The 13,060-nt window shown below is 36.0% G+C and overlaps 1 protein-coding gene across 4 annotated transcripts in view; it reads right to left on the bottom strand.

The window, feature by feature from the left end:
• Positions 1–2,395: 2,395 nt before the first annotated feature.
• DHX36 (DEAH-box helicase 36) overlaps positions 2,396–13,060 on the bottom strand; it is a 64,763-nt gene continuing 54,098 nt past the window's right edge. For all 4 annotated transcript variants that reach the window (XM_072792211.1, XM_072792210.1, XM_072792209.1 and 1 more), the window contains 6 exons: positions 12,625–12,708; positions 9,533–9,632; positions 9,341–9,431; positions 7,144–7,264; positions 6,125–6,277; positions 2,396–5,721 (listed from right to left, as the gene is read on the bottom strand). In XM_072792211.1, coding sequence (XP_072648312.1) covers positions 5,536–5,721; positions 6,125–6,277; positions 7,144–7,264; positions 9,341–9,431; positions 9,533–9,632; positions 12,625–12,708 — 735 coding nt within the window. In that variant the 3' untranslated portion in view covers positions 2,396–5,535. The remainder of the gene's footprint in view (positions 5,722–6,124; positions 6,278–7,143; positions 7,265–9,340; positions 9,432–9,532; positions 9,633–12,624; positions 12,709–13,060) is intronic.

The following is a 13,060-nucleotide window of genomic DNA, read 5'->3' as shown; positions in this document are numbered from 1 at the left end:
CAAAGGGCTTCTTTTGGAGGACATGACCTTGGGGGGGGACCTCCAGCTTTTCCCTTTGGGCTTCCAGCACACTCCAAGGACCTGACAAAAACCTTACTCTGGAGGAAACTGGCATTATCTTAGTTCTGTTGTTTCCAAAAACAAATTCTCAAAAGGTTCAGCAAATTGGCAAACATCCCGCATCAGTGATAGAGGAAAAAAAATGGACACTTCAGGGACTCTAGATATTGAAATCACTTGATACACTGAACCATTATAATGGCCATTTTTTATAGAGCTAAAGCCAAACTTTATAAGGCAATACAGTGCTAACAACTGTAAGAAGCAACAGATAAAACTCCCTGACGGTGGAGGTTACAGGACGCTGCTGAAGTGGGGGAGAGGCCAGAGGAAAGCCCACAAGGAAGCGTGGAGAGCAGAGATACAGAGCACGCAAAGATGCAGGTGGAGTCCGCAGAGAGCAGAGGGAGGGAGCATTGGCAAGGGGACCTTTGTAACCTGTTCTGACCGGTCACAGGAAGCAGGCTGTCCCCAGGGAGGGAAAGTGGCCTTGAGGAAAGTGGCTCTCCCCAGCGGAGGACAAGCCCGGCAGAGGGCTGACCGGTGAAGGCTGTCCTGTGACTGCACTTGTAGTCAGTGAGGGAGAATCTGGGCGGAACATCACAATATTCACTACGTGGAGCTAGAGAGAGCCTAGATAATGCTGCAAGGTTTATTTAACCAGGAAGAGATAACAATCCCATATATGTATTTCCTCCCAATAATATGGTCTCAATATACATAAAACAAAATTTGGGAGAAATACAGGAAGTAAATCCCAAACCATAGGACACTTTAACACTCGTTTGCTACATAAAAGCGTAGAAGTAGATAAAAAAAATCAGTAACAGTAGGCAAGACCTGAACAATAATAGGCAGATAGATATAGGGCACTGCAACAACTTTAAGCATTTACATTCTTTTCAAGAACACACAGCATATTAAAACATTTGACCATTTCTTGGGTCATAAAGTTTGAACAAATTTTAAAGGCCTGAAGTTACAGAGCTCTAGGGGCTACGTTTAGGTTAGAAGTTAATAAACAAAAATAAATAACCACTTACTTGGAAACGTAGACCTAAATGTAAAATACAAAACTATAAAACTATTAGAAGGTAACACAGAAAATCTAGGTGAACTTACGCTTGGCAAGGACTTTTCTTGACATCAAAAACATGATACATGGAAGAAAAAAAAAATTGAACTTTTATTAAACTAAAAAATATCTGCTCTGTGAAAGAAGAATGAAAGATAATCCACAGAGCAGGAGGCAATCTCGCAAAACAAGTATCTGATGAAGGGTTGGCATCCAAAATACACAAAGAACTCTTAATTCTCAACAATTAGAAAACTCAATTAGGGCTCCTGGCTGGCTCAGTCGGTGGGCATTGTGGGTTCCAGGCCCATGTTGGGTGTGGAGATTACTTAAAAAATAAGATCTTTAAAAAACAAATCAATTAAAAAACGGGTTCTTTGAAAAGATGAATACAACTGTCACACCTTTCAGCAAAATAAAAAGAAAACCAGGAGTGTCAAGAATGAAAGAGGCGATTATCATTACAGATTCCTTAGACATTAAAAGGATAAAGGGATATTTACACTCCTAGAGACTCCTAAATTCAACTTGGATAAAATGGGCAAATTCACGGAAAACCACAAACTATCAAAGCTCTAAACAGTCCCATAACTACTAAATTGCATTTGTCTAAAGACTTCTGAAAAAGAAACATCCAGGTGCAAATGGTTTCACAGGAGAATTCTTCCAAACATTTAAGGAATTAACACCAATTCTGTATAACCTCCTTCAGAAACTAGAAGAGGAATACGGCCCAACTCATTTTAGGAGGGGAGCGTTACCCCACAAAAAGGAAACTACAGATCAGTATCCCAGACTATTCATTATACGAATAAATACAAATTAAGACCACAATGATCCATGACCCCACATCCACTGAAGGCTAACATTAACCACCACTAAGTAACAACTAAAAATACCAAGAAACTGCTGAGGATTTGAAACACTCGGGACCCCTCCTATATTGCCGGTAGGAATGTAAAAATAGAAAATCCACTCTGGAAATCAGTTTGGCAGCTTCTTATGAAGTTAAACACACTTACCATAAGCTACAATGGTCTTAATCATACGTATCTGTATGAAGCCTCACGTACACATACATGTTCATAGCAGCTTTATTTGAAACAACAAAAACCTGAAAATAACTCAAAGGTCCATCAGTTACTCAGTTACTCAATGAATAAACACAACTAAATGATAAAAGCGGAACTACCAATACATGCAACAACGTGAGTACCTCAGAAGCATGTTAACCAGAAGAAATGGAGACCAGAGACTAAATATGATTTTCCATTTATTGGAAATCCTAGAAAAGGCAAAAGCAGTGACAGAAGCAGATCGATGGCTGCCAATAGGTAGATGTAGAAGCAAGGGATTGGCTGCAAAAGGGAACAAGGGAAACATAGGTGATAGGAATGTTCTAGATCAAGACTGTGATGGTAGCAATTACATGACTTTATACAATTGAAAAAATTCACTGAATTAAACACTTAAATTGGCAAATTTTATTATATATCAAATAATATCTTAAAGCTTAAAAAAACATGGAAATACATCAAAATGTAACAGTGGCAACATGCTTTGTTCAATTCCCAAGTATTCTACAATAAGGGGGTTATTTTAAAATCAGAATAAAAATGTCATTTAAAAACAATTAGTATATTATATAATTATACCACATGATCATTAATTACTTAAAAATAAATATACACAAACTCAGCTAGAAGAGTGGAAAGGAAATGTACGATTTACTTTGGTGAGGGGGTAAAATAAATTCCCTCTAAAGCTTCTCAATACTTTCTACCTTTTAGGATAGACTCTGTTTTAAAACTGCAGTCAGAACAGAAAATTACTTGTTGTAATAGGTATAAATGTATCGGGAGCTTTGCCCAAGTTAATGAATTAGGAGGCATTATATGTACTCACTTTGCAAAGACATTTTTGAAAGACTACTTGGTCGTTTCTTTGCTCTTCCCCCCTCTAAGTTTCTACTTCAGGGTTTAAGAATTGTTCTAGGTATCACAAAGAAAATGAGGCAAATATATTTTTCTTTTTAACGTCTTAAATAACTACTACTAAATAACAAATAGTTCTTAGACTAGGAATAAATTCTCCACTCAGTAATACACTATTTTGTAAACAAAAGAAACAACACAAATAGCACCTTGAATCAAGATTTCCATCCGGATCGGCTATACAGAAGACAGAAACTGGGGGTGACAGGGACTGCTTTAATCGCTCTCAGGAGTTCCTTTAAACAATTCTTCAGGAACATTTTCCTCATTCTTCTGGAGGTTAAATACTGGTTTGGGAACATAGAACCAATTAACTAATAATCCCCCCCCCCATTTTTTTTTTTTTTTTTTTTTTAAGTTTCCTTAAAGGCTATCTTCTAAGAACAGTCTGGCCCACTGTGAATTTAAACTGGAGAGTAAAGGGAAGAAAACACACAAACAGACACATACTTACAGAGCAAGCAGGACCTAATGATCACCTTGAGTTTAGGGACAAAACCACAATATCGTGATATGACTTGATTCAAGAATTCAGTAAGAGATCACTTTTGGGAGACTAGCTAAGAGAATGGACTTAGGACACACAGTACATTCAAAACCTTTAGAAGGCAAGGATAGGTTGACATACATTCCCAGAAGTGGGAGCAGTACCTGAACCAGTGCTGTTACATAAGATCATCATAGCATCATCAATAAATCCCAGTCAGTTTGACACTCTTCCTTTGGTTTCTTTGCATTGTTGGAAGGCACAAGAAAATCTGTATTTTTAAGGATGCAGCAGGATGTTCTCTTCCTACATTTCTTTTTGCAGTACGTTCAGGACTACTTTTACACCTTTTGTCAGACATGTGAGTCAAAACGTTAGATCACAAAAGAAATGGTAGAAACAGGTCTCAGCAAACACTCAATGATGGAGCTGATGTTCAGTTAATAAGCTTTCTGCCAAGTTAAACAAAACACACTACCCAAAAGTGGCCAACTCAATAAAGGAGGGTTTATTGTATCAAAACAAGTCCATGTGCAAAGCAGGTTTGGAACTGCGTAATTCAGCAGCTCACTAGCATTATCAAGGACCCTGGTGATTTACATCTTTCCACTGAGCCAACATCATTATCCTCTGTAATCCTAAAGTGGCTACAGCAGTGCCAGACTCAGAGAAGACAATGTCCAAAGGAGAAAAACTTGCTCCTCTGAATCTACTAGTGAAGAAAATCTTTCTCAGATGTCCTCTTGCAGAGCTCTTGTCAGTTGCAATCGACAACACAGGTTCACATCCTGGTGCCTCAACAGTTACTTGTAAGGAGAGAAGCCCATGCACGACTGGCTTAGAACAATCTGATTCACCCTTGGGGTAGAGTCCAATATCCCTGGGCACCAGGCTACACAGAGGAGGAACACTTGAATAATCAAGCAAATGAGGAGAGACAAATGGCTACTGGATAGCAACCAACAATTTGTCAGTCTGATAAGCCTGAAACACTAGCCTATTGCTCACTGGCCCTAAAATCACACTAACTTCCATTGTCTGAAGAGTAAAACAGAGCATGGAAATGAATATAATGGATTGTTATAAAAAAATAAAAATTCAGCGACAAATAAAAACTATGATTTAGTGAGTACGCTTTGTGTGCCAGACACTAGTCTACGCATTTTACATCTATCAACATATTTAATCCTCACAATTGTTACCTATATTTTACAGATAAAGAAAACAGAGACGCTGAGTAACTTGCCCATGGGAGTTGTTAAGTCATAGCTGAAATCTGAACTTAGGTGGTCAAGTCTGGCCTCATTTTTTTCAACTGCTACATTATGCTGCACAGGGAAATGCAAAAGGGGTACAAATATATTCTAAAAAGATTTTAAAAAATCAAATAAGCCAAAGGATAGTGATGTAGAAACCAAGCCAAAAAGTTAGCTGACATTTATACACTGTACATTTTATTAAATACTGGGCTTTATTACAACAAATTAATTTACTTCTGATAGAAGTTTCATTTAAAAATGTGGCTGTGTTCAAATTTTTAACTTGACACTGCCTTTTGCGCCTAACCATTCTCTTTTTACTGGTTTCTATACTCAGTCACTGTGGGCAGAAAGATTAACTTCTCAGAACAAAGGAATTTCTCCAGTGGTACAACATTCAATAGATGTAAGAGCAGTCCTCCCAAACTGTGGACATGGCCACAACAGAATATATGATCAGAGAACATATTGCTTTTTATGGTATATTTATGATAGCTACAGATAACATTGTTAAATCATGCACATTACGTCTTTACTACTTACTGAAGGTTTCTACCTTACATATGGAAATTATTCATGTCCCATGGTTTGGCATCTAGCCCCAAATTAAACTATGATAGAAAATGGCTGTCAAATTGTCAGACCACCACAGAAAAGTCGTCAGCTGTAATATCCATCCTGGATTCGTGGTGGTAAGTTCCTGGGACTTGCTTTTTCCTGTGTTTTGATCAAGTCTATAATAGCTGACAGTACTGCACAGTCTCTGGATTTAGTGTCCTTCCAATCTACAGGATGCGGACTTTCGATCTTCTCTTGCAGAAGGGTATCTAGCTCCTTTCTTAATTCCTAAGGTTGGGAAAAACCACATGTTCAACAAAGGTAGATACACTATTAAGCATCATAATAAATAAAAGTGACTTTAACTGTTAGAAAGAAATTTCATAAGCTATTATACACTGAAATATCTAGTGAGCAACTAACTAAAGTGTGGTTATGAGAGTAGCCAACTCAAGGGTAGTAAAGTTAAAAAATTCGAACTTTAATCACATTGAGCCATTTAGAATGGGTAGTCTATAAATCCCTCAAAAAAAAAATTGAAAAAACTACACATAAATTTCTCAATACTTTTTGCTCCGCTGAAATAGAGCAAGAAATGTTCCATATAACATACATAACACTTGGCACAAAACCACAAGACTATATGCTAACTTGCATGTAGATTCAAAGACAATCATGTAAAGTCAGTCACCTTAACAAGATGGGCAATTCTTGCTGGAGACTGAAAGACAATCCATTCATCTACAGCAATAGTTTCTTGATCGTTATCCTTCTGGATGGAAATATCACCTCCAAAGAACAAGAGACAGTATGGAGAAACCTCTGTGCAGTCATACAAGTATATCTGTAATGAGAATTAAAGCAAATTAATACTCACAAATCTGAAAGGATTATTGCCACATTAATTCACTAGCACCAGTGTTCATCTATCATTAGTGCTTTCCTTCTAAATTAGGTATTATCCTCCTACTACTGCAACTACGGAGACTAATTTTAAAGATAGACCGTTTAATGTTTTTTTAAGATTTTTATTTATGTGTGAGAGAGAGACAGAGAGAGCGCGCGCACGCACACACACAAGCAGGGGAAAGGGGTAGAGGGAGAAGCAGATTCCCCACAGAGCAGGGAGCCAGATACGGGGCTCGAGCCCAGGACCCCGCGATCCTGAGTGAAGGAAGACCTTAACCAAGACTTAGTCACCCAGGTGCCTCCAAAAATATACCATTTTAAACTAGCCTGTATTCATTAATTCAGAGAACAAAGGAGTTTTATATTTTTGTTTCAAACAGCATTGTTCTTCAAACAAAATATTTTGATTGACAAAGCAAAAACACTAATGTATCTGCAATTACTTTTATCTATACATAAACAGAATCTTAGTGTTCTCACCAGTACTAATAAGGTACATTGACATATCCATAAAATTCTCCATATGGTGTAAACTCCTGTATACCCTAAATGCCAGTATTTCTTGAAAGCAGGCTCTGAAGGAAAACCAGGCAAATCAAATAACTGTCCCAATTAATTAAAATACAAAGATCCATCATCATGGACCAGCTGCACATTAAAAGTATAGATTTACTTCAAGAAGTTATAATTCATATCAGAAAAAAATACTTCAGGACAAATTTTAATTGTGAAAAGTATGTAACAGCAAAAATACATCAACACTGATGTTTAGATTCCGGATTACTTAAAATATTCACTTACACTACTTGTTCTCATCTTCAGATGATAGATAAGCCAGTTGTAGTGAAATTCTGTTTGCTCCACATTAACAGATTTAGGATGAATAGCAACTAGTCCATCAGTTTTTGTGTAAACCTTGACCCTTAAAAAAAAGGCAAAATGTAGTTTTTTAAAAAAATTCCAGGAGATTCCAAACCAATCCTAGAATCTAAAAAAAACCTCCCCAGTTGAGGTCAGTTAATTTTTGTGAAATAAATGTACAAATCTATATTTGAGAACAAAAAAAATTTACTTCAGTGTGTAGGAGTCTTTAATTAATAGAATTCAGCAGAGAGATGTTTGATTGTTTAAATGGTCCATGGTAATTACCTGTACTAAGTGACAGCATAAAAGGCTGGTAATCTGTTAACCCTTTCTACATTTCTAAGAGCATCTTTTCCATAGTACTAGGAATTCATAAATGCTACTAACCAAAATGAATCACGGTCACGAGTCATTATGCAGAATAAAATCAGAAATTATTTTTCCTCGCCACAGTCTATTTAACCAATGCCACCCTAGAATCCTACATCACTTAGAGCAGCAGGGTTTGGCAAACACTTTCCGTATCGGACCACAGAGAAAATACTTTGTGGGCGGGCCCTGAGATCTGTCACAGCTACCCAACTCTGCTGGCGTAGCAGTAAAGGACACACAGACATGTAAATGAATAGGTGTGGCTGTGTTCCAATAAAAATTTACACAAACAATATTTTGGCCAAGCACAGTAAAATTTGCTGAATCCTGGTCTAGACCAAAATAAAGCACCAAATACAAACAAAACTACATTTTTCCCATAAATCCTTCCTAGGAAGTCAGAGACATATAATATATATTTCAGAGTCTCTCTGTTATACTACCTGTAAAGTCAGGGAGTAGACACAAAAAGAAATGTGACAAGGACTGGTATCAGAGAAGTACCTGGATCACTTAGAATGAGGATAATCCAGCCACCACGATTAAAATTCAGGTAACCCACAATTTCGTATGTTTAACAGGGTTTCTCAACCTCTGCACTTTTGACATATTAAACTGAGTAATCTTTGTTGTGGGTGCTGTCCTCATTACTGAAGGTTTGATAGCATCTCTGGCCTCTTATCTACTAGACACTAACAGTACTGCCCCAGCTGTAACCACCACAGGATCTCCAGACAGAGCCAAATAAAATGTCCCTTGGCAGGTAAAGTCACCCCAGTTGAGAAACACCGCCCTAAAACATTGTCTGCACTTAGCTTATCTGAGATCTTGTACTTTTTCATGTTTATAATCATAGGGTATCCAAACTTTTTCATTTAATGAAAAATGAAATTATTTTGCTGAAATTACTTTGAAATTATTTTGTAAAACTATTCTGTTACTACTATATAGTAACTTTCATAAGCCTATGAGCTTAAATGCCATATGATATTATCAAATAATCTCCCCACTGCTACTGGACATCCATGTTCTTTATAGTACAGCTTTTATTTATTTATTTTTTAGTACAGCTTTTAAAAAACATTTGGAATTACTTCCTTAGGACAGAGTGCTCAAATTAACATACTCACTTTATGACTCCACTGAGCCACTATTTTAATGACTTGACAACTGATTCTATCTAGTGTGCCTCTAAAAGGGTGGTACCAATTCACATACTACTAGTCATTTGTGACTTCTAGTTTCTCTGTTCCCTCACCAGAATGAACTCATTTGTTAGGCAAAAACATGCCTTACACTCTCCAATTACTACTAAGGCTGATTATCTATATATACAGTAAAAGTTACAGCTTATTTCTCAAAATAGTGAAATCACCACAATTTTCATCAAAGAGGTAAATTACAAAATTATGTCTTAGAAGAAATCCTAAAAAAAAAAAAAAAAAAAAAAAAAATCTTCTCTAGGTAATATCCATCCACCTCTGATTTTTTAGTAGTTGGCTTACTTTCCTAATATTTACCTTAGTATTATATTTTACTAACATTTTGTGTGAATAATAGCTGATGCCAGGTATGTGCTATGAGGGGAAGTGATGCCTATATTAAAGAGTCGGCCTTCTCTTAAGTGATCAAAAGTAAAGAACAAAGAATAGGGTCCAAATATAAATAAGAACAAGTTTACAACGTAAGTTCTGTTGCATTAAGAGTATTTCAAAAGCTTAAGGAGAGCATTAAGTAACTCATAATAATCTTCAATGCTTACATTTTTCTTTTTTTACCCAAGTTTAGTCGGATTTTAGCAACTTTGGGATATAAACCAGCACAGATGACCGCTTTAATTATCTTCTCATTATCTATTAGGGGGTAGGAAGATTTAAAAAAAAAAAAAAAGTAAAGTACAGATACAACAATGGCAAATGGCAACAAGCTTTTTACACTGAATTTTCTGCTTTACCTGAATTTATATTAGATTTCGGATCTTTAGGATTTCTACTGCTTACAAATCCAGCTCCAAGAAGATGCTCAGCAAACTGTCCTTTCATGTTATGCAGCATCTAGAGATCAATGGTAACAAACGGAACTAGAAGATCTTTCACACAGATTTATAGAGGCATATACTCATCAATAGCTAGTTCTCCTTGCTTTATAAACACTTGCAAAAATGTGGTGTTTTTAGAGCAGAGGTTGCAAAAACCTGTTTTTGTCAATAAACTATTATTGGACAAAGTCACATTTACCTATTACATATGCTTATTTTACACTATAAAGGCAGAAGTGAGTGGCTGTAATAGAGACTATATGGGCTATAAGCCTAAGATATTTACTGTCTGATTTCCTTTCAGAAAAGATCTACCTGCTATAGGGAATAACCACTGGTGTTTAACTATTTTTGCCAATTTTTGCAAAAAAGAGTCACTAATTTTAAAAGTTGTTCTCCAATATTTTGAAACAAAAAATACAGAAAAGCATAAATAAAATAACATCTGTATTTCTACTGCTGAGAATGAACTACTGTTTCACATTGGCACAAAGGCTTAAGGTCTGTTTGTTTTGAAGGAGAATTATAATTTGAGTACAAATGATGCATTGTTCATAAAGCACATAAGCAATGCAGAAATGTACATATGAAATTTCCCTGAACTCAGTACTGTCAGAAGTAACCATTAACTAAGGAAATACTGTAGACACTTACACATATTTACTGACAGAACTGAACAGAAATGCTACGGTAACAATGTGATAACAGTATAAAAGTTGTTTTAATAAAAGTATGAAAATTAATTTAGTTCAATTTGGGGGGGGTGCCAGGTAATTTTAGTTCAATTTAAAGTTTTTTTTTTCTTATGGGTGCCTTGGTGGCTCAGTCAGTTAAGCACCTCCCTTCAGCTCAGGTCATGATCCCAGGGTCCTGGGATTGGGCTCCATGCTCAGTGGGGAGTCTGCTTCTCCTTCTCCCTCTGGCTCCTCCTGCATGTGTGCTCTCTCACTCTCTCTCAAATACATAATTTTAAAAAATACTCATTTTATCTTTTTTAAAGATTTTATTCATTTATCTGGGTCAGAGAGAAAGAGAGTGCGAGCACGAGCACAAATGAGTAGGAGAGGGAGAAGCAGGCTCCCCGCTGAGCAGTGAGCCCAATGTAGCAGACTCCTGGACCACAACTTGAGCCTAAGGCTGACACTTAATCAACTAAGCTACCCAGGCGCCCAATTTTAGTTCAATTAAAAAAAAAAAAAAAGGAAAAAAGGAAAACTAAATAGGGATAGAAATTAAATTGATGAATCCTAAATTTTCATGATTATAGTATAATAAAGGATCCCTGTAAACTTAATAAATGATGAAACATAGTCAGTCTTATTTAAGTGTATGCCCCTTTTATGAACTGTGTGACTTTAGCTTCCCCAACTAATTTCCTATCACTGACTCTCTAGACCACCCTCGTTTTTTTATTATATTGTTCAAGGTAATCTTTATATTCTATTCTGGATCTATAATTCCCAATACTGTTTTGTATTCATTTTGTGTTTAAACAATATTAACACACTTCGCTCAGATTTAGCATGCACTCTCCATTCCTGAAATTCTTTTGATTTACCTCTTAATAGGCAGCATTTCACTGTTGGTGAGTTTTTCAACATCAGTTCATGGGTCTAGTATTTCAAGCGCTTGACCTGACCTGACCTCTGTCTTTATAGTTGAATTAATATGCTGACTGGATGTAATATTCTCAACACTTAAATTAGGCCACCTTTTCATACCTGTAGTTCATTTTATTTTTTCTATTTCAGGGAAATGTTCTTGCACGTATCTCTATGTACACATTTGTAAATACACCTGAATTTTCTTTGGAGAGACATCTATTATCTTCATGATGGATCAGTCCAATCTTCCGGTCTACAATTTTTTCTTTTGCAGCTGAACCTACAAATTGTGATTATCTAAAGCCTTTCTTCTATGGCAATATTTTAAAGGGACTTCTACTTTGCGCCTTCTGATTCTCTTGGTCACTGTGTCTTCTTAGGTCTACCTGCAGTCTTTATATCCATTCTATTGGTTTCTTTTCTTTGTTTTACTGAATTCAGAATCTTCTTAAACTGGTTTCTACTATGAAGGAGTTGAAAGGTATTTTCTGTTACGATATGTTCTATTTCATTCTTTTCCCCCTCTGATTGTAGTAACTTTCAGAATTTTCTAACTCTTCATTCTGTTAATCTTTGAGCAGTTTTGATCAGATTTGCTAGTTTCTTGATTATTTTACCTCCTTGGGAATTTGTTAAATGTCCAATACCAGGGTTCATGCCACATAGCTGGAACGTACACGTAATAGGGGAAGGTGAGGAATTCCTATTCTTACACTTCTCCAATTCAGTATAGCCTTCAGTCTGATAGCTGTCCTATTGATTATCTTCTGTTTCACAAATGCGTCCTGTCCAGTGTTTTCTTATGACACAAAACAGTTAAATATAACCTACCCCAAAATTAACGTACAGACATTATCCAATATTTTAAAATAGATCCTCGGAGGTTTTTGTTTTGTTTAAGATTTTTATTTAGTAATGAGACACACAAAGAGAGAGAGGCAGAGACATTCGAGAGGGAGAAGCAGGCTCCCCACGGAGAGTCTATGAAGGACTCAACCCCAGGACCCCAGCATCATGCCCTGAGCTGAATGAAGACACTCAACCACTGAGCTACTACCCAAGTGTCCCTAGATTCTCGAATTAATGAAAATTTTCAGGCTAAATCATCAAAACAGCAACTAGGGAGTCGGGGAAAAATGGGGAGTCAAGCTTTACTACATTTTCCTGCTATACTCTGGAATCTTCGTTCTTTCCTTAGCTAATAGTAGCTTTATGTTTATTATAGTGTAAACCTTGTTTTGTTGCAGTTAATTTAATAGATTGCCTCTATTATTTTGTATAATCATTCAACTTCATATGACAAACTAACACAATCAACATTTTGCTACAAATCTAATAACTAAACAAAACGGATACATATATACTCTAACATATTTGGGAATCATTTCAAAACATCACCGTTACCTGCAATGTATTTGAAGACAAAAAATATTCCCAGCAATAGTCTTTTTCGTATCTGAAACCACGTCGCCTAGCTTCTTCCCAGCCCTATGGGGCAAAGAAATAAAGAGAACTATTCTGATATTTCATTTTCTTTGTAAAAGAAATTCAAAGAATTTTGAAATTTATAAGCAAAAAAACAAAACTCAAGTTTTCTACAATTCTAATTAAGTGATAGCTATTCAAAATAAATTTCCAGACCTTTTTTCATATAAACAAGTACAAGTTATATAGTAATATATTGGGTATTTTATACTAGATATAAATATATAGAGTATATATCAATCAAAAAGAATACTCTGTTGGACGAATTCCAATGCTATTGTATATTTTTAACTTCATAAATAGAATATAAACTTTCCCATAATATGTAGTACAAAACTGGATCAAGAACTATAGT

The sequence above is a fragment of the Canis lupus genome, chromosome 22 (genome assembly GCF_048164855.1).
Source record: "Canis lupus baileyi chromosome 22, mCanLup2.hap1, whole genome shotgun sequence".
Taxonomy (NCBI): domain Eukaryota; kingdom Metazoa; phylum Chordata; class Mammalia; order Carnivora; family Canidae; genus Canis; species Canis lupus.
This window is presented reverse-complemented; position numbering and strand designations above follow the sequence as displayed.